Consider the following 26,996-nt stretch of genomic DNA (forward strand, 5'->3'; position numbering starts at 1 on the left):
TTTGCACCCCTATTAAGGTGAAATATGCTGCTACAGGGCTTTCAATTTCGAACAGAAAAAGCACTAATTCACAAAAAGGCTCAGGCTCAGGGCTAGTTCACAGTGGTCAGTTGCGTTGCAGAATAATTCTGCACGTCTCCTCACTGCCCTTACAGTTCTATAAGTCTGTTCACAGTACTGCATTGTAAGGCCTCTTTTCCATGGACCGTTAAACTGTGTGCTCAGCAAGCAGTTGCCAAGCTGTAGTGAGCAGCTGTAAGAGTTTGGGAGGCGTTTCACTGCCTATCAACAGTCCATGGAAAAGAGGCCTAACTGATCACATTCTAACTCGCTGCATGCAGGTTTTGTATTAAAGAGAACCCAAGGTGGGTTTTAAGGACACAGAGGCTGGTTCTGCATACTATCAGGGCTGTGGAGTCGGTACAAAAATCTTCCGACTCCTTTGTTTATGAAACCACCGACTCCGGGTACCCAAATGGGCTCAGATTCCTTAGTCTAATACTTACCGGGGCTGTGGATTTTGTACAAAAATCATCCGACTCCATAGTTTATGAAATCACCAACTCCAACTCCGGGTACCCAAAATTGCTCCGACTCCTCGACTCCACAGCCCTGCATACTATCACCAGCTTCTGTGTCTGTACAGTGTCCCTCCAGGCCCCCCCCCCCCCCCGTGCTCTGCTGTCCCACATGGGGGGGCACAGTACAGACACAGAGGCTGGTGATAGTATGCAGAACTAGCCTCTGTGTCCTAATAGCATTCTTAAAACCCACCTCGGGTTCTCTTTAAAGTCTATGTCTAGTCTCAATTCCAGTTACACTCATTATAATGCAACTGACCACAATGAACGTAGGCTCAAAGCATAAACTGTCTGCAAAATGATTTTTGTAATGGCATTTGCCTAAATACTGTATATATGAACACATAAGGTCTGAGTAATTTACCAAGATGTGCTCTGGGATGTCCAAGGTGGCCTGGTGGCGATTTAGAGATTGGTTGCGATTAGGTGGCAAAACACCACTCCCTGGGTTGCACTGGCATATAGTGGGAGCTGGGGAAACGTTAAAGCCTCTTTATAGGCAAAGGTTTAAAGAATTACTATAAAATGATGATAACACAGACATTATCTGCTTGAACTTTATTCAGACTGATAATCCAAGCTGAGCTCCATCACCTTCGCATGAAATACAAACATATGCTAGGTACACACCATACAATTCACTGGCAGATTTACCTGTCAGATCGATTTTTTCCAACATCTCCAATCTGAATTTAGATTGATTTACTGATCGATTTTCTGATTGACTGCTGTTCACTTTTATGGAAAGTGATTGATTTGAATCAATAAATCTAAATTCAGATTGGAGATGTTGGGAAAAAAAAATCGATCTGGCAGGTAAATCTGCCATGAAATTGTATGGCGAGTACCTAGCATTAAAACATGTATTCACCACAAAGTAAGCCCAAGACAACTTTGTAGACCAAAATACTGCACTTTTCATCACATGACTTTGGCAACTTATGGCAGTTCACTGCGACCCATGTAGTAAAGAATGAGGGTGTCGCTAATGAATAGGAAACTATTCAATCCCAGGCAGGATACACACAAATAGCAGAGCAGACTATAAGCGTAAGCATAACATGGGTTTCATTAAATGATGCAAACTGGTCCCCACAATATTGTCCAGTATTTTCAGTCAAAAACCCCACTCGGCATAAAGCTTCCTCACTGATGCGGATCACTGATAACTTCTATACTGGAGCATGATAAATTAATTCATTTGAATGCGATAATGGGTCAAAATCTTGCAGTTCCAATTTATGCATAACATGAACGCAGGACAGGTTGTTAGTGCAGCAGACAGTATGCAGCCTTCCAGCAAAATGACAGGTCTAAATATATCTTAGCAATTAGAGAGTTTCAATTTCCTGTCTTGTGTGAAATAGGTGTTGATTGCATGACTAGAATCAAAAGACTACAGGATCGATTTTTAGGGACAGACTTAATGTGCCCATACTCTAACTCAATTTCCCGCCGATAGACAGATTTGATCACGCAGATCGAAACTGCTGTGAAATCAATAACACAAACGTGGACTGATTGACTGATTTCCATCCCAAATAGATAGACTGAATCTATCTGTTCAGCCAGAAAATTTCACTCGATCGCTGTTGGGTCAGGAGTGCGTCATAGCGGCGTTCGATTCAGCAACGACCGACGCAACAATAATCTCACCTGTTCTACCGGTGCGAGTCCCCGGGTCTGTGCTGTCCCCTTCTGCGGCTGGTCTTCTCCACCATCTTCTCTTCACTTCCTGTCCCGTGACCAGAGGGCGCTCTACTGTTTAAACTTCCGCTGGTCACAGGACAGGAAGTGAAGAGAAGATGGAGGAGAAGACCAGCCAGAGAAAAGGGACAACACTGACCTGGGGACTCGCGCCGGTTAAACAGGTGATGTATTGCTGCTGGTGGGGGGGAGCAGAGTGACCCGAGGCAGGTGGCAGCTGCACAAATTGTGAATCTATTTCATGCTGAAATGGATTCAAAAATCTGTGTGCAGTGTATGGGCAGCCATTAGATCCCTCTCTGATCAGATTCGATCATAGAGGGATCTATATCCGATCTGGTGGCAATCGACCAGAGTATGGCTACACGGTACAATTTTCCATCAGCTAGACAGATCTATTATAGATTTAATAAGAAATTGCATAGTGTGTAGACGTCCAAATAGTTGAAGATCAATTCTGCGATAGATTTTGCAATAGATCGTGGGTATTTATCAAAGCAAAAACCTAACGCAATCCGATTGGACCGGTTAGACATTATCTAATAGATCCGTCTAATAGATCAGATCTGACGGAAAATTGTACCATGTAGATGAGGTTTTAGCCCTTGGAGAATCTGTTTGGTACATTGGGTGGCAGTTTATGGCAGGCTTAAAGGATACCTTAGCTATTCATTCATTCTGTAATTGCCGCCGTGTGTGCAGGGAGGTGCACTTAAGCTTACGGCACTTCGAGGCCCGGCATCTTTCTCCGTTCATCTCATAAAGGTCCCGTTCCAAAGCAGTTGGCGCAGGTGCAGTATGTCCACACTTACTCCCACGGGAAGACAAAGACGGCGTGCGTGCCCTCTGACCCCAGATATGCGCAGTACACTTGGGCATCCTGGTAACGACATTTTCCCACGGGAGTGAGTGTGTACTCCCGCGGACATAATTCACCTGTGCCAACCCCTACTTTGGAATGGGACCTTTTGGAGATAAACTGAGACAGACACCGGGCCACAACGAGATGTGGTAAAACACACACACACACACACACACACACACACACACACACACACACACACACACACACACACACACACACACACACACACACACACACACACACACACACACACACACACACACACACACACACACACACACACACACACACACACACACACACACACACACACACACACACACACACACACACACACACACCAAGGTATCCTTTAAGCCTGCCAAAAATTGCCACCCAAAAGTTTCTACAATCGAACGCTGATCAGAGAGCGATCTATTACTGCATATTGTTTTTAACAGGTTTCACAGCAGCTGCCCTTTAAACCTTAAAGGGGCACTATGGTGAAAAATTGTAAAAAATTTAAAATATGTGCAAACATAAACAAAGAAGTACGTTTTTCCCCAGAGTAAAATGTGCCATAAATTACTTTTCTCCTTTGTTGCTGTCACTTAGGGCCCTTTTCCACTACACAGCTGACTCGCAAATGATTTTTAAATTGCTAGGGTTGTTACTTTATCATAGAAATCATGAGAAGTATTTTCCACCATGGTGATTCGATTTTGAAATCGCAATCGCTTTCTGGAGCGATTTTTAAAGTGATAATGCAATGCAAATGAAAAATCGCAATCGCAAAACAGAATTAAATGAAAACACAATCGCTAGTGATTTGTGATTGCTAGTGGAAAAGGGCCCTTACAGTTGGTAGTAGAAATCTGACAGAAGTAACAGGTTTTGTATTAGTCCATCTCTTCATGGGGTGCTCAACACGGCCAAAACCGTCGAACTTATAATGGACGTTAGGAAGTCGGCATACACCCCCCCCCCCCCCCCCCCCCATCTACATTGATGGCACCGAGGTGGCCAGAGTGCCCTGCGCTCGCCTGCTGGGCACCACCATCTCCGGTGATCTCAGTTGGAGGGTCAACATCACGTCAACCCAACGGAAAGCCCAGCATAGACTCTTCTTCCTCCGCCAACTGCAGAAGTTCGGCATGGCGCAGGAGATTCTAACATGCTTTTACACTGCCACCATTGAATCGATCCTCTGCTCTGCCATCTTGGTCTGGTATGTGGGAGCCACCGCCAGCGACAGGCACAAATTACAGAAGATCATTAGGTCGGTGGAGAGGATCATTGGGAGACCTCTGCCCCCACTTGACCACCTGTATAACACAAGACTGTGAGCCAGGGCACGGAGGATTGCAAGTGACCTCTCTCACCCAGGCCACTGTTTTTTTCACCCCACTTCCACTGGGTCGGAGACTCCGGGCCATCACCACCAAGACCACCAGACACAAGGACTCTTTTTTCCCGATGGCCGTTAGCCTCCTGAACTCCCTTAACATTCTACCACCCTCTATCAGCGCCTTACCACCTGCATAGGAGCGGTAGACTTCAGCAGTGTTTTTTTGAATGATGTATACTGAGCTATTTATATATCGAACGTTGATTGTATATTTGTGTATGCATTTATTGAGCATGAAGCATTACTGTCATTCTAACGTTTTTCCTGCCTTTCTTTCTATGTACCGCTCCATTGTGCCAAACCCAATTCCGGGCTTGACCCAGTCATGCTTGGCGAAATAAAAGGATTCTGATTCATGGGGGGATTCTCAGAGATTTATGTATTTTCAAAAGCACTTAGTGAATGGCAGTTGCTCTGTTCAACTGCCAAAAAACTGTAGCAAGCAGGAAAGCTGGCCAGCATCACTGTTTAAATCCTTTTTAGGGAATATCTTTATAAAGAATAAAAGCCTTTCTGAGAGGATCCCCTATGAAGAGATGTACTAGTCCAAAACCTGTCGCTGTCAAGATTTCTACCATCTACTGTAAGTGACAGCAACATAGGAGAAAGTAATTTATGGCTCATATCACTCTGGAAAAAAACGTACTTACTTGTCTAGGTTTGCACATTTTACAATTTTTCGCCATAGTGCCCCTTTAAGAAGATTGTGGTGCAGTGGATAGCACTCTTGCCTTGTGGTGCAAGAAGTTGCCAGTGTTTAGACTCCTGTCCAAGTAATTTACTTTATTCCCGCTACAAGAATCCTGATGGTTCTAGTTCTCTATGGCATATCTGGGCATTCCGTAACATCTCTACCTCACTAGTCCAATCACAGAGCCACGTCCATGCTTATCAAGTAAAAAAGAAAAAAAAAAAAAAAAAAAAGGAGACTGGCACTGCGGTCGTGGGGTCTAATTGGGGATTATTTTCTGGAGGGGTCAATTTGGATCCGGGTATTCAGGGTATTTACCTCCTGTGTGCTCTGGATGCTGAAGATAACATCAAACGTATACATATATTAGAGAGATAGATTCATCCGGCACTACATCTGAAGGTTAAACAGAAGCCGTTCTTTATTGTATGAATGCAAACAAGTCCATAAACATTGCAAACGTATGGATGAAAAACATACCCTTTGGATACTTGCTGTGGAGCAGTGTGGGAGCAGCGGTCCGCCTGACAGCTGTTTCGCTGAAATGAGCTTCTTCTGAGGCTCCGTGCGCGGTGGGCAATCGATTGTTGCAATCTTAAATAGTACCGGGCGTTCGCTCCGGCTTCCGCGTACGTCACGCCGCTAAAAAGCGTAGCAGCCGCGTTCCCCAGTCTGACGGGTCCTGACGGCGAAACCGGAAGTGGCCGCCAGCGGGTCCCGGAGCATCAGAGTGACTCGTCGTGGGCACTGATCAGCTGCAGGGGGCTGAGGTAAGCCCCAGGTGAGTAAAACTCAATTTATTTTTTACACTTAAGGTTCACTTTAAGTTTTTCATGATAGTGGTAGTTTCTAAATCCTAGACAAGTCATGCAGTGGCTCAGCTCCATCTCAGCTCCAATCAGCATTTTTTTCTTTGTCTTTTTAAACAGTAAAACAAGATGAGAGATATAGATATACAGTGGGTTGCAAAAGTATTCGGCCCCCTTGAAGTTTTCCACATTTTGTCATATTATTGCCACAAACATGAATCAATTTTATTGGAATTCCACATGAAAGACCATTACAAAGTGCTGTTCACGTGAGAAGTGGAACGAAAATCATACATGATTCCTAACATTTTTTACAAGTAAATAACTGCAAAGTGGAGTGTGCATAATTATTCGGCCCCCTTTGATCTGAGTGCAGTCAGTTGCCTATAGACATTGCCTGATGAGTGCTAATGACTAAATAGAGTGTACCTGTGTGTAATCTAATGCCAGCACAAATACAGCTGCTCTGTGAGGGCCTCCGAGATTGTCTAAGAGAATATTGGGAGCAACAACACCGTGAAGTCCAAAGAACACACAAGACAGGTCAGGGATAAAGTTATTGAGAAATTTAAAGCAAGCTTAGGCTACAAAAAGATTTCCAAAGCCTTGAACATCCCACAGAGCACTGTTCAAGCGATCATTCAGAAATGGGAGTATGGCACAACTGTAAACCTACCAAGACAAGGCCATCCACCTAAACTCACAGGCTGAGCAAGGAGAGCACTGATCAGAAATGCAGTCAAGAGGCCCATGGTGACTCTGGACAAGCTGCAGAGATCTATAGCTCATATGGGAGACTCTGTCCATAGGACAACTATTAGTCATGCACTGCACAAAATTGGCCTTTATGGAAGAGTGGCAAGAAGAAAGCCATTGTTAACAAAGCATAAGAAGTCCCGTTTGCAGTTTGCCACAAGCCATGTGGGGGACACAGCAACCACGTGGAAGAAGGTGCTCTGGTCAGATGAGACCAAAATGGAACTTTTTGGCAAAAATGCAAAACGCTATGTGTGGCGGAAAACTAACACTGCACATCACTCTGAACACACCATCTCCACTGTCAAATATGGTAGTGACAGCATCATGCTCGGGGGAGGGGGGGTCTTCAGCAGGGACAGGGAAGTTGGTCAGAGTTGATGGGAAGATGGATGGAGCCAAATACAGGGCAAACTTGGAAGAAAACCTCTTGGAGACTGCAAAAGACTTGAGACTGGGGCGGAAATTCAACTTCCAGCAGGATAATGATCCTAAACATAAAGCCAGGGCAACAATGGAATGGTTTAAAACAAAACATATCTATGTGTTATAATGGCCCAGTCAAAGTCCAGATCTAAATCCAATAGAGAATCTGTGGCAAGATCTGAAAACTGCTGTTCACAAACACTGTCCATCTAATCTGACTGAGCTGGAGCCGTTTTGCAAAGAAGAATGGGCAAGGATTTCAGTCTCTAGATGTGCAAAGCTGGTAGAGACATACCCTAAAAAGACTGGCAGCTGTAATTGCAGCAAAAGGTGGTTCTACAAAGTATTGACTCAGGGGACCGAATAATTACGCACACCCCACTTTGCAGTTATTTATTTGTAAAAAATGTTTGGAATCATGTATGATTTTCCATCCACTTCTCACATGTACACCACTTTGTATTGGTCTTTCACATGGAATTCCAATAAAATTGATGCATGTTTGTGGCAGTAATGTGACAAAATGTGGAAAACTTCAAGGGGGCCGCAACCCACTGTATATTTTTCTGTTGGCCTAAGAATGTCTATTTTCTTAGACATTCTTTCCTCTCTCTTCCCAGCACAATAGTGGTGTGTTCCCCAGGCACTCTCCCTACAGGCTGTAAAAGGAAGCTTATACAGCCTGTCACTACAGATTTCCCACACAAACAAATACCACACTATAGATGTATGTGCACAGGGTCAAGCCCATGTCTGTACATGCCAGCAGAAACACACAAGTGTCATTTACTCTATGAAGAAGTGGTAAATTTAAACTGTAGATGTATCCAAACTGTAAATATCAGCCCTGGGGAAGTGTGGGTGAAGAATAATAATATAAATGAGTCAGGAGGAATACCCATATAGCTAATGGTGACCCAGAACCATCTGGAAGGTATAAAGGGATGAAAGAAACCAAAAAGCCCTCTATCAGAAAGTAAAGCTAAATTTAATTCTGCCCTCTTAAAACAGAAGGCATTAGCGACAGGACTGCACGATAAAAAACAACACAAACAAAAAAAAAACACCACATTTAAATCAAAATCGTGATGCGTGGCACGTCGATTATGTAATCGTGTAAGCGGCAATTTTTTAATGTGTATAATGTTCCTCCTTCCACATCCCGCCACTTTCTGCGTGGTTACGTCATCACAGGGGGCGCTGGTACCAATGTGACGGGCGCCTGGGAGAGGATGTAGCCCTGCACCAATGCTGCCTGGCTACCTATACTGGAGTACCTACCTAGCTAACCAATAGAGCAACTATACTGGCAGCACCTACCTAGCTAACCTTTACTAGGGGCAACTATACTGGCTACCTATACTGGAGACCCCTACCTAGCTAACCTACACTGGGGGCAACTATACTGGAGGCACCTACCTGGCTAAACTATACTAGGAGCATTGTGAATTCAGTGCTAAAGCTTGATTTGAAGAAAATAGTGAAAACAAATCAAAATCGCAATTTGAGAGAAAAATCGCAATTTCAACTTTTTCAAGTGACCAACTGTGGTTTCCCATGATGTGGTGTCGCAGCAGAGGAACACCGCTGGCTGGAAGACACCCCCCCCCCCCTCGACCCCAGCAGAGGAGAGCCGCTGGCAGGCCACTCCCCCAGCACAGGACACATAGTTGGCAGCCCTCCCAGTAGACCAGGGGTCTCAAACTCGCGGCCCGCGGGCCATTTGCGGCCCTCAATACAATATTTTGTGGCCCTCGCCGGCAAAAGCTTCCTTATAGTTCGCTTCAGTGCTCCCAAGTAATCTGCCACATCCCCGCTGCTAAACGAGGGCTGCAGAGCCCCCAAATTGCCTGGGGGGCAATCCGCCGGCATTTCCTGGAAGGGGCAGAGCTTTCAGCTTCAGCTCTGCCCCTCCTGACGTCAATCGCCGCACGGATCTAGCCGCCTCTCCCCGCCCCTCTCTGTTGCGGAAGAGTGAGAGGGGCGGGCAGAGGCGGCGATGTGCCGCGATTGTGAAATTCCTTATGCGGCCCAGCCTCATCCTTACTTTGCCTCCTGCGGCCCCCCAGGTAAATTGAGTTTGAGACCCCTGCAGTAGACAGACACTGCTCTCAAGCCCTAACTCCCATAGAGGGACACTGCTGGCAGGACAGTTCTATCCCCCCCACCACACACACACACACACACACACACACACACACACACACACACACACACAGCAGAGGCACTGTCAGGCCCCATCCTATGACCATATGACCATACATACACAATATCTCTTGGAATTCTCTTTCAATACTACCACCACTGATGTTCATTATTAATGGTGTAAATAATCAATACTTAAATGTCTTGTAAGCTGTAACATCGTTTTAAACCAAGTGGCTGAAGATTGAGACCTGGGCAATTCCAGCTAGATACCTTACATCTACTATATATGGATTTACAGGTTTTACATGTGAATAGCTTACCAGAGCCATGAGCCCATGCAGCATACAGCAGAGTTAACTGTAAAATAGCACATAAGTAACACAAATTGGAGAATGAAATGTTAATGGGAAACAAAAGTGCTATAGGAGCACAGGAAGGAAGGGTGCATGAGCAAAAGTATAAAAATTAGTAAAAAAAATAAAATAGGATTATATGATGCAACACAAAAAAAAAAAAATCATCCTTTGGGTTATCATGCATTACCTGTTTAAAGGACCAATATTCATAGAAATTGTAAAATGTAAAATACATATCTTTGCATACATAAAAGATATACATTTCTCCCAGAGTAAATATGTCAAGTTACTTTTCTCCTATATTGCGGTAGCTTACAGTAGGTAAATTCTAGTTTTGGACTAGGTATCTCCACCTGGGGGATTCTTAGCATTTTCTTTAGGCCCCTTTCACACTGGGACATTTTCATTGCGTTGCCTTTTACCGCAGGGTGACGTGCATCGAGCTGGAAGTCATGCAAGTCTATGGTGATGCAGAAATGATAAAATCTTTCATAACAAGAGAACAGCAAAAATGTCCGAGCACCTTCCGTCTTGATAAACAGTATATATTTGTGAAAATGGTGGCAAATCACATTATCAGTACACACTTTCTTGATGTGACATTAGTCAAACAATCATGATGTGGAATAAGCGCTAGGCTTAGCTTACGTGTCCCCCAGCGTGGAGCAGGAGGAGCGGAGTGGAGGTGGGTGTCAGGCACTGGGTGGTAGAGCGACGGCCGTTTCGCGTCTAAATGACGCTTGGTCACGCTGCGTACCACTATGAAAAATTATAAAAATGTTTGGCATTCGCGTTGTGAATTTGCAAAGTGTATTTTTTCAATTGCCGCCACAGGAAGTGAGCGCTAGAGAGCCTCTTTTATGCTCTCATTAGCATATCGAAATCCCATTACCGCGCATTAGTACCGGTATCTGGGAATGCTTGTTTTGGCGATGCGATGATCCGATCGCTCCGCATGGAAAACGTCAGTTCGCAGTGCGAAACCGGCCTTAAGCTAGTCTAACACTGGTGCGTTACATTGGATAATATAATCACATTGCTAGCACAATGTCCCTATACTGTAATGGCAAGTTCACGTCAGGATGTTAGAAGTGCTGTGCAACCTACTGTGTCAGCAACATAGGAAAAAAGTCTTAGGCCTGGAACCCACTAGAGCGTTTTAGGGAGCGCTTTCAATTGATATTGATTTCCCTAAATGCTCTGCCAATTTAAAATGGATGGGACAGATTCCACTAGAGTGATTGCGATTAATCATTTTGGCCTGTTGCTGCTCTGCACTCCTTCGCGCGCACGCCCTCGCGCTGAACATAGTTCCCATTCATTGATCTAAGTCCCCGGTAGAAAGACTTCTCAGAAGCCATGGTCTTCCTTATACTTCCTGTAAGCGAGAGTGCTCGCTTACAGGATTACAGGATGGAATAAAAAAAAAAAAAAACTGTGGCCATATAGTAAAACTACGTGCACATATAGATTTTTTTTTTTTTAAACACAAAAAAACACAATAAATTACATTTAACATTAACTTTATCTCCCACACCCTAATAAAACTTTACTAAAAAAAAAAATACAATGTAAAAAAACAAAAACAAATAGTTACCCAAGGGTTTGAACTTTAATATGCATGTCAAGAGGGTATATTACTAATATTTTGTAAATTATATGCTTGTAAATAGTGATGGACGCAAAACTGAAAAAAATGCACCTTTAGGCTGCTTTCACAGTGAGATGTTACAGGCGCACGTTAATGCAGCCTGTAACGCACCCCACCGCACAGCAATGAAAAATCCATGGGCTGTTCATAGTGCCCCCATTGCGTTACACAGTAACGCTGCACGTTTGTTTGAAGTGCAGCATACTGTGCGTTCTAGCGACTTAAGCCGCGTTAGACTGTTTGCACATGCTCAGTATGGGTGTTTTTTTATTTTGTGGGCGGAGAGGAGGCGGGGAGAGGCCGCTACGTAGCCAGGCACATGGCTACTTTATACTCACTGCACTTGCAGTGTTTACTTCCAGGAGCGGCCGCTGATTGGCTGGCGGGACCACGTGATGCGGAGAGCTCCGCTCACGTGGTCTCCGAAACACATCCGACAGAGCAGGCGCACCAAGAGCTGCTTTTAACGCGGCTCTTGGTAGCATCCTGCTCCAACACCACCAGGTGTTGCGTTAGGGACAAGTTATGCGACCTAAACGTGTCATCTAACGCAACGTCTTAGTCGGAAAGCAGCCTTATTTCCAAATAAAATAGGCATCATACATTGTGATAGGGACATAAATTTAAATTGTGTCCCTATTACAATTTGGGCAAACAAAATGTGTGGGTTTTAATTATGGTAGCATGTATTATTTTCAAGCTATAATGGCCAAAAACTGAGAAATAATGAATTTTTCCCCATTTTTTTCTTAATATTTCTGTTAAAATAAGTTTACAAAAAAAAAAAAAAAAAAAACTTCTTAGCAAAATGTACCACCCAAAGAAAGCCTAATTGGTGGCAGAAAAAAATAAGATATAGATCAATTTATTGTGATAATTCGTGATAAAGTTATTGGCAAATGAATGGGAGGTGAAAATTGTTCGGATGCACAAGGTTAAAAATGACTGAAGGCTGAAGTGGTTAAGGAAATCTTAATCGCAGGACATGCATGATTTTAGAAGCGTTTCCAGTCTAATGAATTTTATAGGAGCAGGGAAATTGCTCCCAAAATCACTTGCAAAATGCTATCAAAAATCGCTTGCGATATCTCTTTGCGCTTTTTAGTGGGTTCCAGGCCTGAGAGTGCATTTTATTCTGGAACAAATGTAAATGTTTACAGTAGTGGTCCTTTAACGTTATAGTGACTGGCATTACTGTGAGCAATACAAGCACTGACACCACAAATCATGCAGCATTAGTAATTGCAAGAGTGCCAATGAGTACAGAAACCTGCCTGCAGCAAAACAACGACCATCTCCAATGTACATATGTATGAATTATTTTGATGTGCAGTGAATGAACTGCATCCTGATCAAGTAAACCATTACGCGTGCACAATGAATGCTTTTCCACATTGGCCAGCACATTCATCAGCTCCACTGACTGCATTCCATCCAGAGAGAACATTTAAGAACAAACATTACAAAGGGGAGACCCGAAAACAAAATACCAGTGATGGATCTGTCATGTATGTTGTGGAGAAAATACCTTCACAATGCTCAACTGACCAAGGCCGGTGGGAATACCATGTGGCAAGCATAGCTGGTAAGTATTCCAATAAAATCTCTATCCACACTACATCTACTGTCTGACACCCAGCTTGATAAAATGTGGTATTTGTGATAAATGATAATCACAATGACGGGCAACAAATTCCCCTAATCTGCAAATGGAGCCATCATCAATACCAAAAAGCAAGATTGTCCAATAGCATGCAGAATCTACACAAAGTGTGTCAAATCACCTAAGACGTGCCTCTTGCCAATGTGTTTACACTGTGTTCTCCATCTTCCCCACACTTCCACCTTTAGTGGCTGGATACTGGTTAAGGGCTCTGCCTCTGACACAGGAGACCTGGGTTTGAATCTTGGCTCTTCCTGTTCAGTAAGCCAGCACCTATTCAGTAAGGAGACCTTCAGCAAGACTCCATAACACTGCTACTGGCAGAATTGTGGGGAAAATAGAGAGAGGCGAGGAGCGCATCAGTTAGAGGTGGTGGCTTAGGGGAGTTGGAAACAATTAACCTTCTGCACTCAAGACACTGAGCTGCAACTCTAGTAGCAACAAAAACAACCAGGCTACAAAAATGTATAGCTTACAACGGATTGTATGCAACATTCTGTACTAGACCCCGAAACCGTTCATCACCTTTGACGTTCACTCAGTAGTCAGGTTCCCTACACTACCTTTACCAGTGAAAAGGCAAGCAAACCTTTCAGGCTCATGAGCCTGGGCTTCACAAAGGGCAATGTCAGGTTCTACCATTATAGGGAACACATGCGTGCATATAAATCCGTGTCATATGCGTGTATAGCGTACAAGGCATTTATTCTTAAAAACGTGAATGCAATCGCTGCACAAAGCAAGTTTTTCCTATACCTTTCATTATAGCAAAAACACCTCAAAAAATGGTGCAGGTACCGCTTTTCTGAACGGATTGGAAACAAACTGCTCAGCTGTGAACTCTCCTAGGGAATCATTGCACAAGAGTTGTGGGCGATTTTAAAAATTGCCTGCTAGGCCTGAACGTTTTTGAGAAAAAAATTGAATTTAGCGATTTCTGTCCGAAATCACGATTTTGGTTTGATTCACGATTTCCTTCAAATCATGCTTTGTTCCCCCTCTGTGCCTCTCTGTCCTCCTCTCTCTCTTTGTGCACCCTCCTGATCTCTCTCTGTGCCCCCTGTCCCCCAAGCTGCAGCACTGCTGGATATATCTTCCAACACGAGTCCAGCAATGCCTGTCTATCCACTTTGCCTCCTGCAGGCCCAAATGCACGGCATACTTCCTGTAGGTCATGTGACATACAGGAAGCAGAAAGTATGCTGTGCACAAGAGAAGGTGAGATAGGATGAAAAGAGCTTGACTCCTGTGAGAAGGTATTTCCAAAACTGCCGATGCTGTGGGCTGCACGTGCTGGGACTTGGGGGAAGTTTGAAGCTGCTTCTTCAAACTTCCCCCATGTGGAAATAACTTAATTACGGAAATTGCCACTGACGATTCTGACAGGGCTGTGTAGTCGGAGTCGGAGTCGTGGAGTCGGGCAATTTTGGGTGCCTGGAGTCGGAGTCGGGAAAAAATGCACCGACTCCGACTCCTAATGAATTTGTAACTGTAATTAAAATAGAAAATATGATAAAATGTTCTATTTCTCAGATAGTCATTAAAAATAATGTATATATACAGTAATAGCTGTGCTTAGTCCACAATAATGAAATAAACCAATCAAAATTAGTTACTTGTGCTGCTTCAATAAAGCAGTCCCCGTATTTTTAAGGTCAGATATACATATCTGATTGTGACTGTATATATGATGTGTACACAGGAATCTTATATATACTAAATAACATCTATGCTGTAAGAATAAAGCCTGATGTGTAGCTGTGTCACTAATAGAGATGGTCAACGAGATGGAAATAATTCTGCATTGATGCTGATTTATGCAAATGTATGCACTCCCTATGCTGATGAAATCAAATAATTTGATATGTTATTAAAATTTTGGTTTGGTGACTACAAATTAATGGGTACCTGAGACGGATGAAAAGTAAAGCTTTATACATACCTGGGGCTTCCTCCAGCCCCCTTCAGGCTAATCAGTCCCTCACTGTCCTCCACCACCCGGATCTTCTGCTATGAGTCCTGGTAATTCAGCCAGTCAGCGCAGTCCGGCCGCATGCCACTCCCACAGCCAGGAACATTCTGCACCTGCGCAATAGTGCTGCACAGGTGTAGTATGCTCCTAGCGGTGGAGTGTGTTCATGCGCACTACGCCAGACTGGCTCAAGTACCTGGACTCATAGCAGAAGATCCAGGTGGTGGAGGAGGACAACGAGGGACTGATTATCCTGAAGGCGGCTGGAGGAAGCCCCAGGTATGTATAAAACTTTAATTTCATCTGTCTCAGGTTTACTTTGTTACACAGTAGTACTATACTCTACATATGCACTCCCCACAGAGCTGCAGGGAATCCACTAAGAATGCTGTGCACATTGAACACAGAGGTGTTGTCTGTTTACAATCTCCTCATTCCCCTGCAGAGTACCTGCACATCATGCTTACATGTACCCACACTTACATTGCCTAGGGCCTGATAGATGTTCTTTGTTCCGGTTTGTATCTTTTACAAGTACTCTTACCAAGGACTAGTTTTAGTCTAAAGGGAATAAATATAGTAGTCTACATATCCTTCTCACTTCAGTTGTTTTGTAAAATTCCTAAGTGTTGGCAGTTAAGAGACGAATTTCATGTTACATACTTTTAATCAACAAAATTGTAATATGCAAATTAGAGGAGTCGGAGTCGTTGAGTCGGAGTCGGTGGAATCCTAAACTGAGGAGTCGGAGTCGGAGGATTTTTGGACCGACTCCACAGCCCTGGATTCTGAAATTGTGAGCTTGGTGATCACGATTTCGATTTAATTTCGATTTATCTTTCAGGCCTATCGCCTGCACTTGAAAAAAAAAGGCAGAAAAACGCCCCTAGTGTGAACGTGCCCTAAATGTTTGCTTGCTGACTGGTAAAGGTAGAGTAGGGTCCGTTCCTACAGAGGGAACCTCAATGTTGGTGAAAGGGTCCAGTACAGAATAATGTTGCATGCAATGCATTTGGAAGCTAGCATTCTCCATTTTTGCATACACATACAATTTTGCAACCTAGTTTTTAAATCACTCCTAAAGTTCCAGCTTGCTGCGAGTGTCTTGAGTGCAGAGGGTTAATGATTGTTTGTATGTAAACTGACCACTCCCCTCAGCACCGCGTACATGGCAGTACGCCGCCTGGTCATTTTGGCGCAGGGCGAGGTGAATGATGGCTTACCGTGCTGCCGCACAAAGCAGCCTATAGCCATCCGTTCTTGTGGGCTTAGTTGTATACTATATATAATGTATATAAAACATTTAAACTGTAACTGCCTTAATGGGAACCAGAGACGAGGGGATCCTTAAAAATTAGAGTTTATACATACCTGGGGCTTCATCCAGCCCCATAAGCCTGGATCGCTCCCACGCTGCCATCCTCCGCTGCCTCCATCGCCGGTACTGGGTCCCGTCACTTCCGGAAGCGACCAGTTGTACGCATGCACAGGGGCTCCCTCCGGCTTTGTACAGATGCGCAGCACAGAGGGAGCGCACTGCGCTTGCGTCGACTGGCCCGAAATTATGGGACCCGGTACCGGCGGACAGAGGGAGCGGAGGATGGTGGCGTGGGAGCGATCCAGGCTTATGGGGCTGGAGGAAGCCCCAGGTATGTATAAATTTATTCTTCATCTCTGGTTCTCTTTAAAAGAAAACCTGAAGTAGGAAGCATATAGTAACTGCCGTATTTATTACCTTTTAAACAATTCCAATTGCCTGGCAGTCCTGCTGACCTTTCTGGTGTCAGTGTCTGAATAACACACCTGAAACAAGCATGCAGCTAATCCAGTCAGATTTCACTCAGAGCACCTGATCTATATGCTTGTTCAGGGTCCCAAGCTATAGGATTTTTCAGAAACAGCCTTATCAGTCTGCAGACAGACTGTACACACACTACTGTCGCAAGAACGATCGCCCAGCGGGAGGGTCTGACGGACCCGTCCTTCTCTGTAGTAGTGCGTGTGTACGCACCTTAAAAGTTTAGAGGCAGAGTATCAGCGGGATAGCTAGACAGTTTGCACCATTTAAAAGGAAGTAAATATGTCAGGTGCTGCACAGCAACAAAGATAATGATGAAACTATATTGCTTATATGCTGTAATAAATCAAAATACAAGAACCACTATGATACCACAGTATTAAATGCAACAAAACAATGTGAGTTGTAGGCCAATGTAACAGAGGATAAACAGGAATATTGCTCTTCATGCATCTCTGAAATGAATATAAAAATACCTGTAAGGTGAAACTGTTATGCTCTGTCTCTTGCCATACTCACTTCTCACCACAGGTCCTCTTAGATGAATTGCTGTTTTCTATACTGACAGAGCACCTGAAGTCACTGCCTCTCACTTCTTATCATATGAGCTCTCTAACTGCAATCAAGCAGGTTTGACTGACCAAGCCACTAACTGTTCCTAGAATGTCTGTGATAATGTGGCAACATTAGATCAGTGGAGCAGCAGATACACAATTGGGGAAGATGGGCCTTTGTACCATTCGAGAAATAATAAAGAGAGGCACCACAAGGGACCAGGTGAGCATAACCTCTTCTACCTACAGATGTACTTTATTCTTATTTGAGACAGGAATGACCTATTAATAAAAATATGTTAAGCAATACACAAATATTTATACCTTAACTAATTCACACAGTGGGAATTCTTCCAATTTTCTCCACTTATTGTGATGGATTTACTTACTTTTTCCTCTCCTTTTCCCTTTTTAGAGTCTGTGATCCTCCTGCCTGTTGTGCCTGGGACTGGAGCAGTTCTGTTGCAGTCTTGCGTTTCTTAAATTCATTGACCTCATCTTCCAGGCTTTTCTTCTTATCCTCCAGCTTCTTCTTTTCATCTTGATGTAGTTTTTTCAAACGATCAAACTTTTCATGAAGCTTCAGAAACAGGCAAGACAAAGCCAATGGTTGCTTAAAGCGGTATTGTCACCATAAAAATTTCAACAGCAACTGGTCTGAGTGTATTAAGTGATAAAGATGCTAATCCTGCATTCACAACTTTCTAAACTGTTTCTGCTGTTATGGTTTGTAGTTATCACATACTTTAGGAGCATTGGCCCTAGTGCCAAAGAGTTGAATGCTGGGAGTTCTTTTTATTTATAATATATCCCTCCTCTTCCATTTATTTCCCTGCCTAGCTACTTAGCAGAAACACCCTCTGATTACTTGTGTTTACAAGCAAGGCTGAGGTCACTGTGATTGGATGTGTATTATATATATATATATATATATATATATATATTACACCTTAGTGGGAGTGTCTGAAGACTCTAGGAGGAGGGCAGCTAATGAATACACAATGAGCAAGAGAAAGGAGGGGGGAAAACAAGAGTCAGGGAGGATATGATGTCAGCATTAGCTTGGCAAGATGGCCACTGCCTAGAATAGGATTTTCTGCTTTTCCTTTATAAAATTCACAGAAATCATTAAGTGGATAGCACAATACATCTGTTATGTAAGTAGAAGTAGTATTTATCTACTTATATATGCGTTTTTTATTTCTAGGTTAGCATGGGTGTCGCTTGTTCTTTAATGAAGGAGATTTATTGGGTGGATGTAAATCAATGAATTCTAATTGCCAAACTAAAGCGTCTTGCAGTCATAGTTCAACATTTTTCAAGGATTTAAAATCCTTATTACGCTAATCTCATTTAGAGGGGGGGACTTCTAAACCTAAACTAACTATTATGGAGATCAAAGGGCCCCTCAGCTTGGACACATCCCACCTTGGGTGACAGACAAAACAACTGGACACACGTTGACCTCCTGAGCACTACTAGGTTTTTGAACAGTCCATGCTTATGCAAAAAGTCCTCTTTTATACTTGCATTATTGATCTGAGCAGTTACTAAAAAGGATTAGTCAGCATTGCAAGAATGTCCTCATGACAAAATAATACTGAAAATGTACTAGGGATTGTCATCTAGCGGTCAAAGAGGTTTTTTTTTTCTGTTTTTTAAGAAAGACCATTTTGAGATGCAACTATAATGAGGATGTAAAGGCTGCCTTTTTAAAAACTTTGCCATTTTCCAGGCTGTCGTCCTGATCTTGTGTCAGGCACATCAAACACAGTTCTCCCCCTGCATGCCAAACCGTGCTTCCCCTGCATGCCAAACAGCGCTCCCCCTGCACGCCAAACACAGCGCTCCCCTCACATGCCAAACACAGCGCTCCCCCCGCACGCCAAACACAGCGCTCCCCCCGCACGCCAGACACAGCGCTCCCCCCGCACGCCAGACACAGCGCTCCCCCCGCACGCCAGACACAGCGCTCCCCCCGCACGCCAGACAGCGCTCCCCCCGCACGCCAGACACAGCGCTCCCCCCGCACGCCAGACACAGCGCTCCCCCCGCACGCCAGACACAGCGCTCCCCCCGCACGCCAGACACAGCGCTCCCCCCGCACGCCAGACACATCGCTCTCCCCGCACGCCAGACATCGCTCTCCCCGCACGCCAGACACATCGCTCCCCCCGCACGCCAGACACAGCGCTCCCCCCGCACGCCAAACACAGCGCTTCCCTCCCATGCCAAACACAGCACTTCCCTCCCATGCCAAACACAGTACTTCCCTCCCATGCCAAACACATCGCTCCTCCAGCACGCCAAACACAGCGGTCCCTCCGCACGCCAAACACAGCACTTCCCTCCCATGACAAACACAGCACTTCCCTCCCATGCCAAACACAGCACTTCCCTCCCATGCCAAACACAGCACTTCCCTCCCATGCCAAACACAGCACTTCCCTCCCATGCCAAACACAGCACTTCCCTCCCATGCCAAACACAGCACTTCCCTCCCATGCCAAACACAGCACTTCCCTCCCATGCCAAACACAGCACTTCCCTACCATGCCAAACACAGCACTTCCCTCCCATGCCAAACACAGCACTTCCCTACCATGCCAAACACAGCACTTCCCTCCCATGCCAAACACAGCACTTCCCTCCCATGCCAAACACAGCACTTCCCTCCCATGCCAAACACAGCACTTCCCTCCCATGCCAAACACAGCACTTCCCTCCCATGCCAAACACAGCACTTCCCTCCCATGCCAAACACAGCACTTCCCTCCCATGCCAAACACAGCACTTCCCTCCCATGCCAAACACAGCACTTCCCTCCCATGCCAAACACAGCACTTCCCTCCCATGCCAAACACAGCACTTCCCTCCCATGCCAAACACAGCACTTCCCTCCCATGCCAAACACAGCACTTCCCTCCCATGCCAAACACAGCACTTCCCTCCCATGCCAAACACAGCACTTCCCTCACATGCCAAACACAGCACTTCCCTCACATGCCAAACACAGCACTTCCCTCACATGCCAAACACAGCGCTCCCTCCGCACGCCAAACACAGCACTTCCCTCACATGACAAACACAGCACTTCCCTCACATGCCAAACACAGCGCTCCCTCCGCACGCCAAACACAGCGCTCCCTCCGCACGCCAAACACAGCACTTCCCTCCCATGCCAAACACAGCACTTCCCTCCCATGCCAAACACAGCACTTCCCTCACATGCCAAACACAGCACTTCCCTCACATGCCAAACACATCGCTCCTCCAGCACGCCAAACACAGCGGTCCCTCCGCACGCCAAACACAGCACTTCCCTCACATGCCAAACCCAGCGCTCCCTCCGCACGCCAAACACAGCGCTCCCTCCGCACGCCAGACCAGGGCCGCCTACAGCACATGATTGACATGAGAGCAGGGAGGGGCCATTTAATTCTAGGGCCCTGTGGACACAGAATCACACAAACTGGGCCCCAGCTGCTGCAGTAATGTACTGTATGTTTCCCTCATCCATCCCTGCTGCTGCTGCATTGCTTTTAATCTCTCATTACTCACGCTGTTTGCTGGGGGGAGGGGGGGCGGCAGGATGCTGTGACTGTGTATAGCAGGGGTCTCAAACTCGCAGCTTGCGGGCCATTTGCGGCCCTCGATACAATATTTTGTGGCCCGCGCCGGCAAAAGCTTCCTTATAGTTCGCTTCAGTGCTCCCAAGTAATCCGCCGCATCCCCGCCGCTAAACGAGTGCTGCAGAGCCCCCAAATCGCCCGGGGGGCAATCCGCCGGCATTTCCTGGAAGGGGCAGAGCTTTCAGCTTCAGCTCTGCCCCTCCTGACGTCAGTCGCCGCACGGATCGCCGCCTCTGTGAAGGAAGAGTGAGAGGGGCGGGCAGAGGCGGCGATGTGCCGCGATTGACAATATAATCCTACCACAGTCATAGTCTAATATCCTACCATATTAATATGTATTTGTGTAGCATTGACATCTTCTGCAGCACTTTACAGAGTACATCGTCATGTCACTGACTGTTCTCAGAGGAGCACACACACTAATCCTACCATAGTCATAGCCTAATGTCCTACCATATTATTATTATTATTATTATTATTATTATTATTATGTATTTATATAGCGCGGACATCTTCTGCAGCCCTTTATAGAGTACATAGTCATGTCACTGACTGTCCTCAGAGAAGTTCACAATCTAATCCAACCACAGTCATAGTCTGTTTTACCATATTATTATTATTATTATTATTATTATTATTATTATGTATTTATATAGCATCTTCTGCAGCACTTTACAGAGTGCATTGTCATGTCCCTGACTTTTCTCACCCTAATCTTGTAAACAGTAACCTTAACTTTATAATATCCCTTTTTCCATAATCTTATCAAATTCTTAGTCACCTTAAATTGCCGAATATTGCGTTTAGTCTATCCTTACCACATTTTTTTTGTAAATACCTAATACAGTACCCTGATCCATCAGTATCTCTAACCTTCCTCCTTTTCCTTTATCCAATAGCCCAATCATAGTCACGCTGTTTTCATGGGGTGGTTGGAGGTAAGGGGCCGTGGGTGGTAAAATGTGCTTATCCGGCCCTGCCAACGTGCTGGCATTAAGGGATACCTTAGTGGAAAATAAAATGAAAAACGGGGGGTTGGTGCAGGCATGTTTAGTGGGCTCGCCTCATGCCCACCACTCCCCAGTTCTACTTTGTCCCACTCCATTAATCTATAGCGACCCCCTGAACTTACTTCTGGGTCGGGGTGGTCGCGGCTTACTGCGCAGGCGCTTCCCAGTAAGCGTATCCTTGTAAGCATTCATGCAGTCAGTAGGGAGCACTTCGCGCAGGCATACTACGTAGTTGTGACATCACTGCTACGTAGCGTGCCTGCGCAGAGCGCTCCTGGCCACGTGAATGCATACAAGAATTTGCTTCGCCGGGCAGCGCCTGCGCAGTAAGCCGCAATCACACCGACTCAGACTTTTTTTTTGGGGGGGGGGGGTCGCTTTTTTCATTTTCCACTAAGGCATCGTTAATCCTATCCTACCGGTATGAAGGCACTTGCTGGCAGGCAGGGTGGCTCAGTGGGGGGGCCGGCCTTATGATGTGTGAGGGGCCCTAAAATTTCTGATGGCGGCCCTGCGCCAGACACAGCTCTCCCCCCGCCCGGCAGACACAGCGCTCCCCCCCCCCGCCCGGCAGACACAGGGCTCCCCCCCGCCCGGTAGACACAGAGCTTCGTCTGCACACCAAACAGCACTACCACTGCACGGCAAACAGAGCACTCCCCTTGCAGGCCAAACAGGGCTCCACCCACAGGCCAAACACAGCGTTCCTCCTAGACGCCAAACACAGCACTACCCTCACACGCCAAACAGCGCTTCCATGCAATTACACATCAGTAGTGTAGCAAACAAAATAGTGGTTGGGTTTTTCGCTGGTGGAAAGTACAGCCTCAGGAGTAATCCAAAATTTCCAGATCCCAGGTATTGTTTTCATTCAAAAGGCCACCAGCCTCACACATTTGCAAACATACTATATTTCACTTCTAACTTAACTTCTGTTCTGTCAGCATAAGTACCTCTTTTTCTGCTTCTTTTAATTCGGATTCCTTCTCTTTTACCCTCTGTACAAACATCTGCCTCATTTCTTCTTCCTTCTTCTGCAGTTCACCCAAAAACTCGTTTCTTTTTGCTTCATAGGTCTCTTGTAAGCTAAATGCACCAAAACAAATACAAGGCTGTTTATAGAGGCAAGTAAAACATTCTGTTATAATGTATTAAGCCCCCACATTGCGATATACACATTAAAAAGCCAAGCAGATCATTGTTTTACTTGACCAGTGTTTGATTTTTTTTTTACTCCCCCCCCACAAAAAAGTAGGATGTTAGGATTTAATTTAACAGACTTAAGGCTCATACACACATCAGACTATAGTCTTTGGAAAATGAAAGATCACAGACCAATCTTACCACCCTTCATGTAATATGAGAGCCATACTTACACAGTCTTTTCTATGGAGCTGAACTCCACATCAGAAAAAACATCTTTGCAAGATGCTGCACACACAGATGCTGTACAGAAACAAAAGATCAGTATCTGCAAAAGATCTGTTCCTGCCTCGAGATATGACCGTATCTGGGATACTTGGAAGACATACAGGCACCTTTAGTTTCCCCTGGACACTAGTGTGTATAAATTATATGGTAGCACGCAGACGTTTTGTTACTCAGGACTCTTGTATTTTGCTATACTAGGATGTTTTTTTTTTTCCTTAAATTTCTCTATTTTTTTTTTCTTCTTTCTCTTTTCCTATTTTCCTTTAAGTTTTCTTTCTTCTCAAATAAAGAGAGCACTATGGCTTCATCACAAAGATTCAAGTTATGGACTGATCCCTGGGATCTCAGCCGGAGGTACCCCTGTGCCCCATTTCCCAGGTTGAGCGGTCCAGCGTTCTGGACGGTGCTCTCAACTCATCTTTTGTATATATTAGCAACATATCTATGTTAGCACAGTAGCTTTTTGTGTTCATGTGTGTCAATTGCAAACGAGATGTTATCTGTCTTGCTATTTCAAGCTTTTTTATATTTGATAATCTGTTCAATAAAGCTCTTTAATACAAAAAAAAAAAAAAAAAAAAAAAAAAAAAAAAAAGATCTGTTCCTGCCAAAAAATCCATTCCTGCAAATTGCAATGAAAGTCTATGAGATCTGCAGATCATCATACACACATGATTTTAACTGACATTCATCTGCAGATCAAGCAATCATCCGCAGATCTGAAAATCCATCCTGGTGGATCTGATCTGCATATGAATGTCAGTTAATCATGTGTGTATGATGATCTGCAGATCTCATAGACTATCATTGAAATTTGCAGGAATGGATTTTTGGCAGGAACAGATCTTTTGCAGATACTGATCTTTTGAGTGTGTGCAGCATGTTTGTGTGTAGCATCTTTCAAAGATTTTTTTCTGATGGGGAGTTCAGCTCCATAGAATAGACTGTGTAGGTATGGCTCTCATACTACATGAAGGGTGGTAAGATTGGTCGGTGATCTTTCATTTTCCAAAGACTATAGTCTGATGTGTTTATGCACCTTTAGGTTACAGACACACTTGAGATTAAAGCCTTTGGAAAAGGCAAGATCACAGACCAATTTTACCCCATTCCATGTAGTATGAGAGCCATACTCTACACAGTCTATTCTATTGAGATGATCTCCCCATCAGATAAAAATCTTTGCAAGATGCTGCACACGAAAATGCTGTACACATTCAACAGATCAGTATCTGCAAAACCTCTGTTCCTGCAAAATGCATTCATAGTCTAGGATATCTGCAGATCTCATACACACCTTGTTTGACAGACATTCATCTGCATATCTGACAATCATCTGCAGATTTGAAGATCTATCCTGGTGGATCTGATCTGCAGATGAATGTCTGTTAAAGTGTGTCTGAGGATCTGCAGATAGACTATGAATGCATTTTGCAGGAACTGATCTGTTGCAGATACTGATCTGTTGCATGAGTACAGCATCTTTATGTGCAGCATCTTGCAAATATTTTTTATCTGATGGGGAGCTCAGCTCCATAGAATAGACTGTGTAGGTATGGCTCTCATACTACATGGAAGGGGGTAAAATTGGTCTGTGATCTTTCATTTTCCAAAAACTTCTCAAGTGTGTATGTAGCCTTAATCAATGAATGAAACTTCTGCAAAACCTGTAGGTGGTATACACGCATAAATGGTAATTAACAGCTCCTGCAGCGGGGGTGGAATATTTTATCAGGCATGTGTGATTTACGTATGTACAAAGCAATGTAATCATGATGCCCCCTTAAAGCAAACGTGTAAATCAAAGATGGCAAATAAAAGTATATGCTATTATAGTTTAACAGCAATATGTGCCCCTTTACCCAACACTTCTGCAGGCTTTATGCCTAGTACACACATTACAATTTTCTGTTAGATTTTCTGCATTAGATTATTTTCTGTAGAGACTGGTCATTATCTGTGGTGCATTGTCTTCTGGTTATCTCCTGCTGAGCAGAACAATGCCTAATTGCTAGGCAGATAGATGGTTAGATAGATAATTTCCAACATGTTGGAAATAATCTATCTTGTAAGTAAAGGCCCATACACACGTCGGATTTCCGTGGACGGGTCGTTAGAACGTCCCGTCGTTCGCCCGCTAAATCGGGCGTGTGTACAGACTGTCGTTCGCTAGATAACGTTCGCTCAAACTCACTCTTATCAAGAGAATGACAGTCTGTACACACGCCCGATTTAGCAGGCGAACGACGGGACGTTCAAACGACCCGTCGTTCACGGAAATCCGACGTGTGTATGGGCCTTAAATCTAATGCTGGGCATACACAGAGCGTTTTGTACTCATCAATCGAGCCGCTGATGGCTCGATTGATAATATCCGACAGGTCCGATGACCCGTCGGATACATTCCCCGCAGGCGGACAATAGCGGGGAATCGAGCGGAAGCTAAGGAGCGCCCGCGGGGACGAGTGGGGAATCGATAGAGGCGCCAGCGGGGACGCGCCGGGATCGAGCAAGCGGCTCGATCCGGCGCATAATTGAGGCCGTGTATGCCCAGCATTACAGAAAATTGTATGGCTAGGTTCTAGCATTACATGTAGCACAACAGAATGCAAAACAATTTGCATTCTTTAGCCCATTTTGCCAGATCATAAATATCCTAGGTTATTATGAGGATCCATTCACCTGTCCGTTTGCATTCTGCTAACTGTAACGGATCCATTTCAAAGTTCCAACCTGCACAATTTTACAGGACAAGTGGATGAGTTTTCCATAGAAGCCTATGGTGGAAACTCATGTGTCTCTGCACCACCAGAGCCGATACTGCACAGTCCCCTCACGTGTGAAAAACTTGTATGGAAACATACTTAGTACAACAGAGTAACCAAGCAGCTCAGGGTGACCCAAACCACCAGGAATGTATAGTGCTTGCTAAAAACCTCAAACCGCCGGAATGTACCAGCCCATAGAGATACATTAGCCACGCGGATTTTCAGGCGGATTCGGCAGGCGGATCTGCCCGGTGTGCACTGGGCCTTAGAGACAGACTGCTTCCTCATGAAGTCAGTAGAATGCTTCTACATAAGACACTGTGCCAGGATTCATGGTTCAAGACCCCAAGTACACATAAGAAAGCGTGGTGGACATAATGCGTGTTTAAGTGACAGCTAATGATGATAATGGTAACACATGAAGATAGCGGTATGGAGGAGTAACATACCTTATTTGGGGGAGTGACCAGCTACTGTTTTTCTCAAAAAGTAGGGGCACAATTTCTACTTAAATAATGTTACGTTACATAGAAGCATACACAAGCAGAATCACTTGCATGACGCCACGACAGGTTTCCAAATTACCAATAAAAATAAATGTGTTCATTTTCCAGTGGGGTGCAAGACTTCTAGTTTTAACTCAAGTAACCTCAGGATGGTCAAATCCCTAACATGCAAGTCCTCCCACTTCCCGTTACCTGAAGGGTTTGCTGTCTGGGTCTGTGTCTTGGAAGCCCATTTCCTCTAACTTGCACCTTCGATACAACTCATAATGACGTGTGTGTGTCTGT

General features: G+C 44.7%; 1 protein-coding gene and 1 long non-coding RNA gene across 8 annotated transcripts in view; one reads left to right on the forward strand and one right to left on the reverse strand.

The window, feature by feature from the left end:
- The window catches only part of SEPTIN6 (septin 6), a 150,002-nt gene that overhangs the window by 18,058 nt on the left and 104,948 nt on the right, over positions 1–26,996 (reverse strand). For 6 of the 7 annotated variants that reach the window (XM_068251096.1, XM_068251099.1, XM_068251093.1 and 3 more), the window contains exons 7-9: positions 26,904–26,996; positions 22,960–23,092; positions 17,754–17,944 (exon numbers count right to left, since the gene is read on the reverse strand). The exon at positions 26,904–26,996 is cut by the window's right edge and continues 76 nt beyond it. In XM_068251096.1, coding sequence (XP_068107197.1) covers positions 17,754–17,944; positions 22,960–23,092; positions 26,904–26,996 — 417 coding nt within the window. Of the gene's footprint in view, positions 1–9,690; positions 9,728–17,753; positions 17,945–22,959; positions 23,093–26,903 lie in introns of all 7 variants that reach the window. The other variant, XM_068251097.1, reaches the window with a different exon arrangement.
- LOC137529116 (uncharacterized) lies at positions 4,987–18,005 on the forward strand. The gene is made up of 4 exons (XR_011023588.1): positions 4,987–5,123; positions 12,816–12,962; positions 17,342–17,587; positions 17,780–18,005. It is a non-coding gene; the product is annotated as an uncharacterized lncRNA (long non-coding RNA).

This window comes from Hyperolius riggenbachi, chromosome 8 (genome assembly GCF_040937935.1).
Source record: "Hyperolius riggenbachi isolate aHypRig1 chromosome 8, aHypRig1.pri, whole genome shotgun sequence".
Taxonomy (NCBI): Eukaryota; Metazoa; Chordata; class Amphibia; order Anura; family Hyperoliidae; genus Hyperolius; species Hyperolius riggenbachi.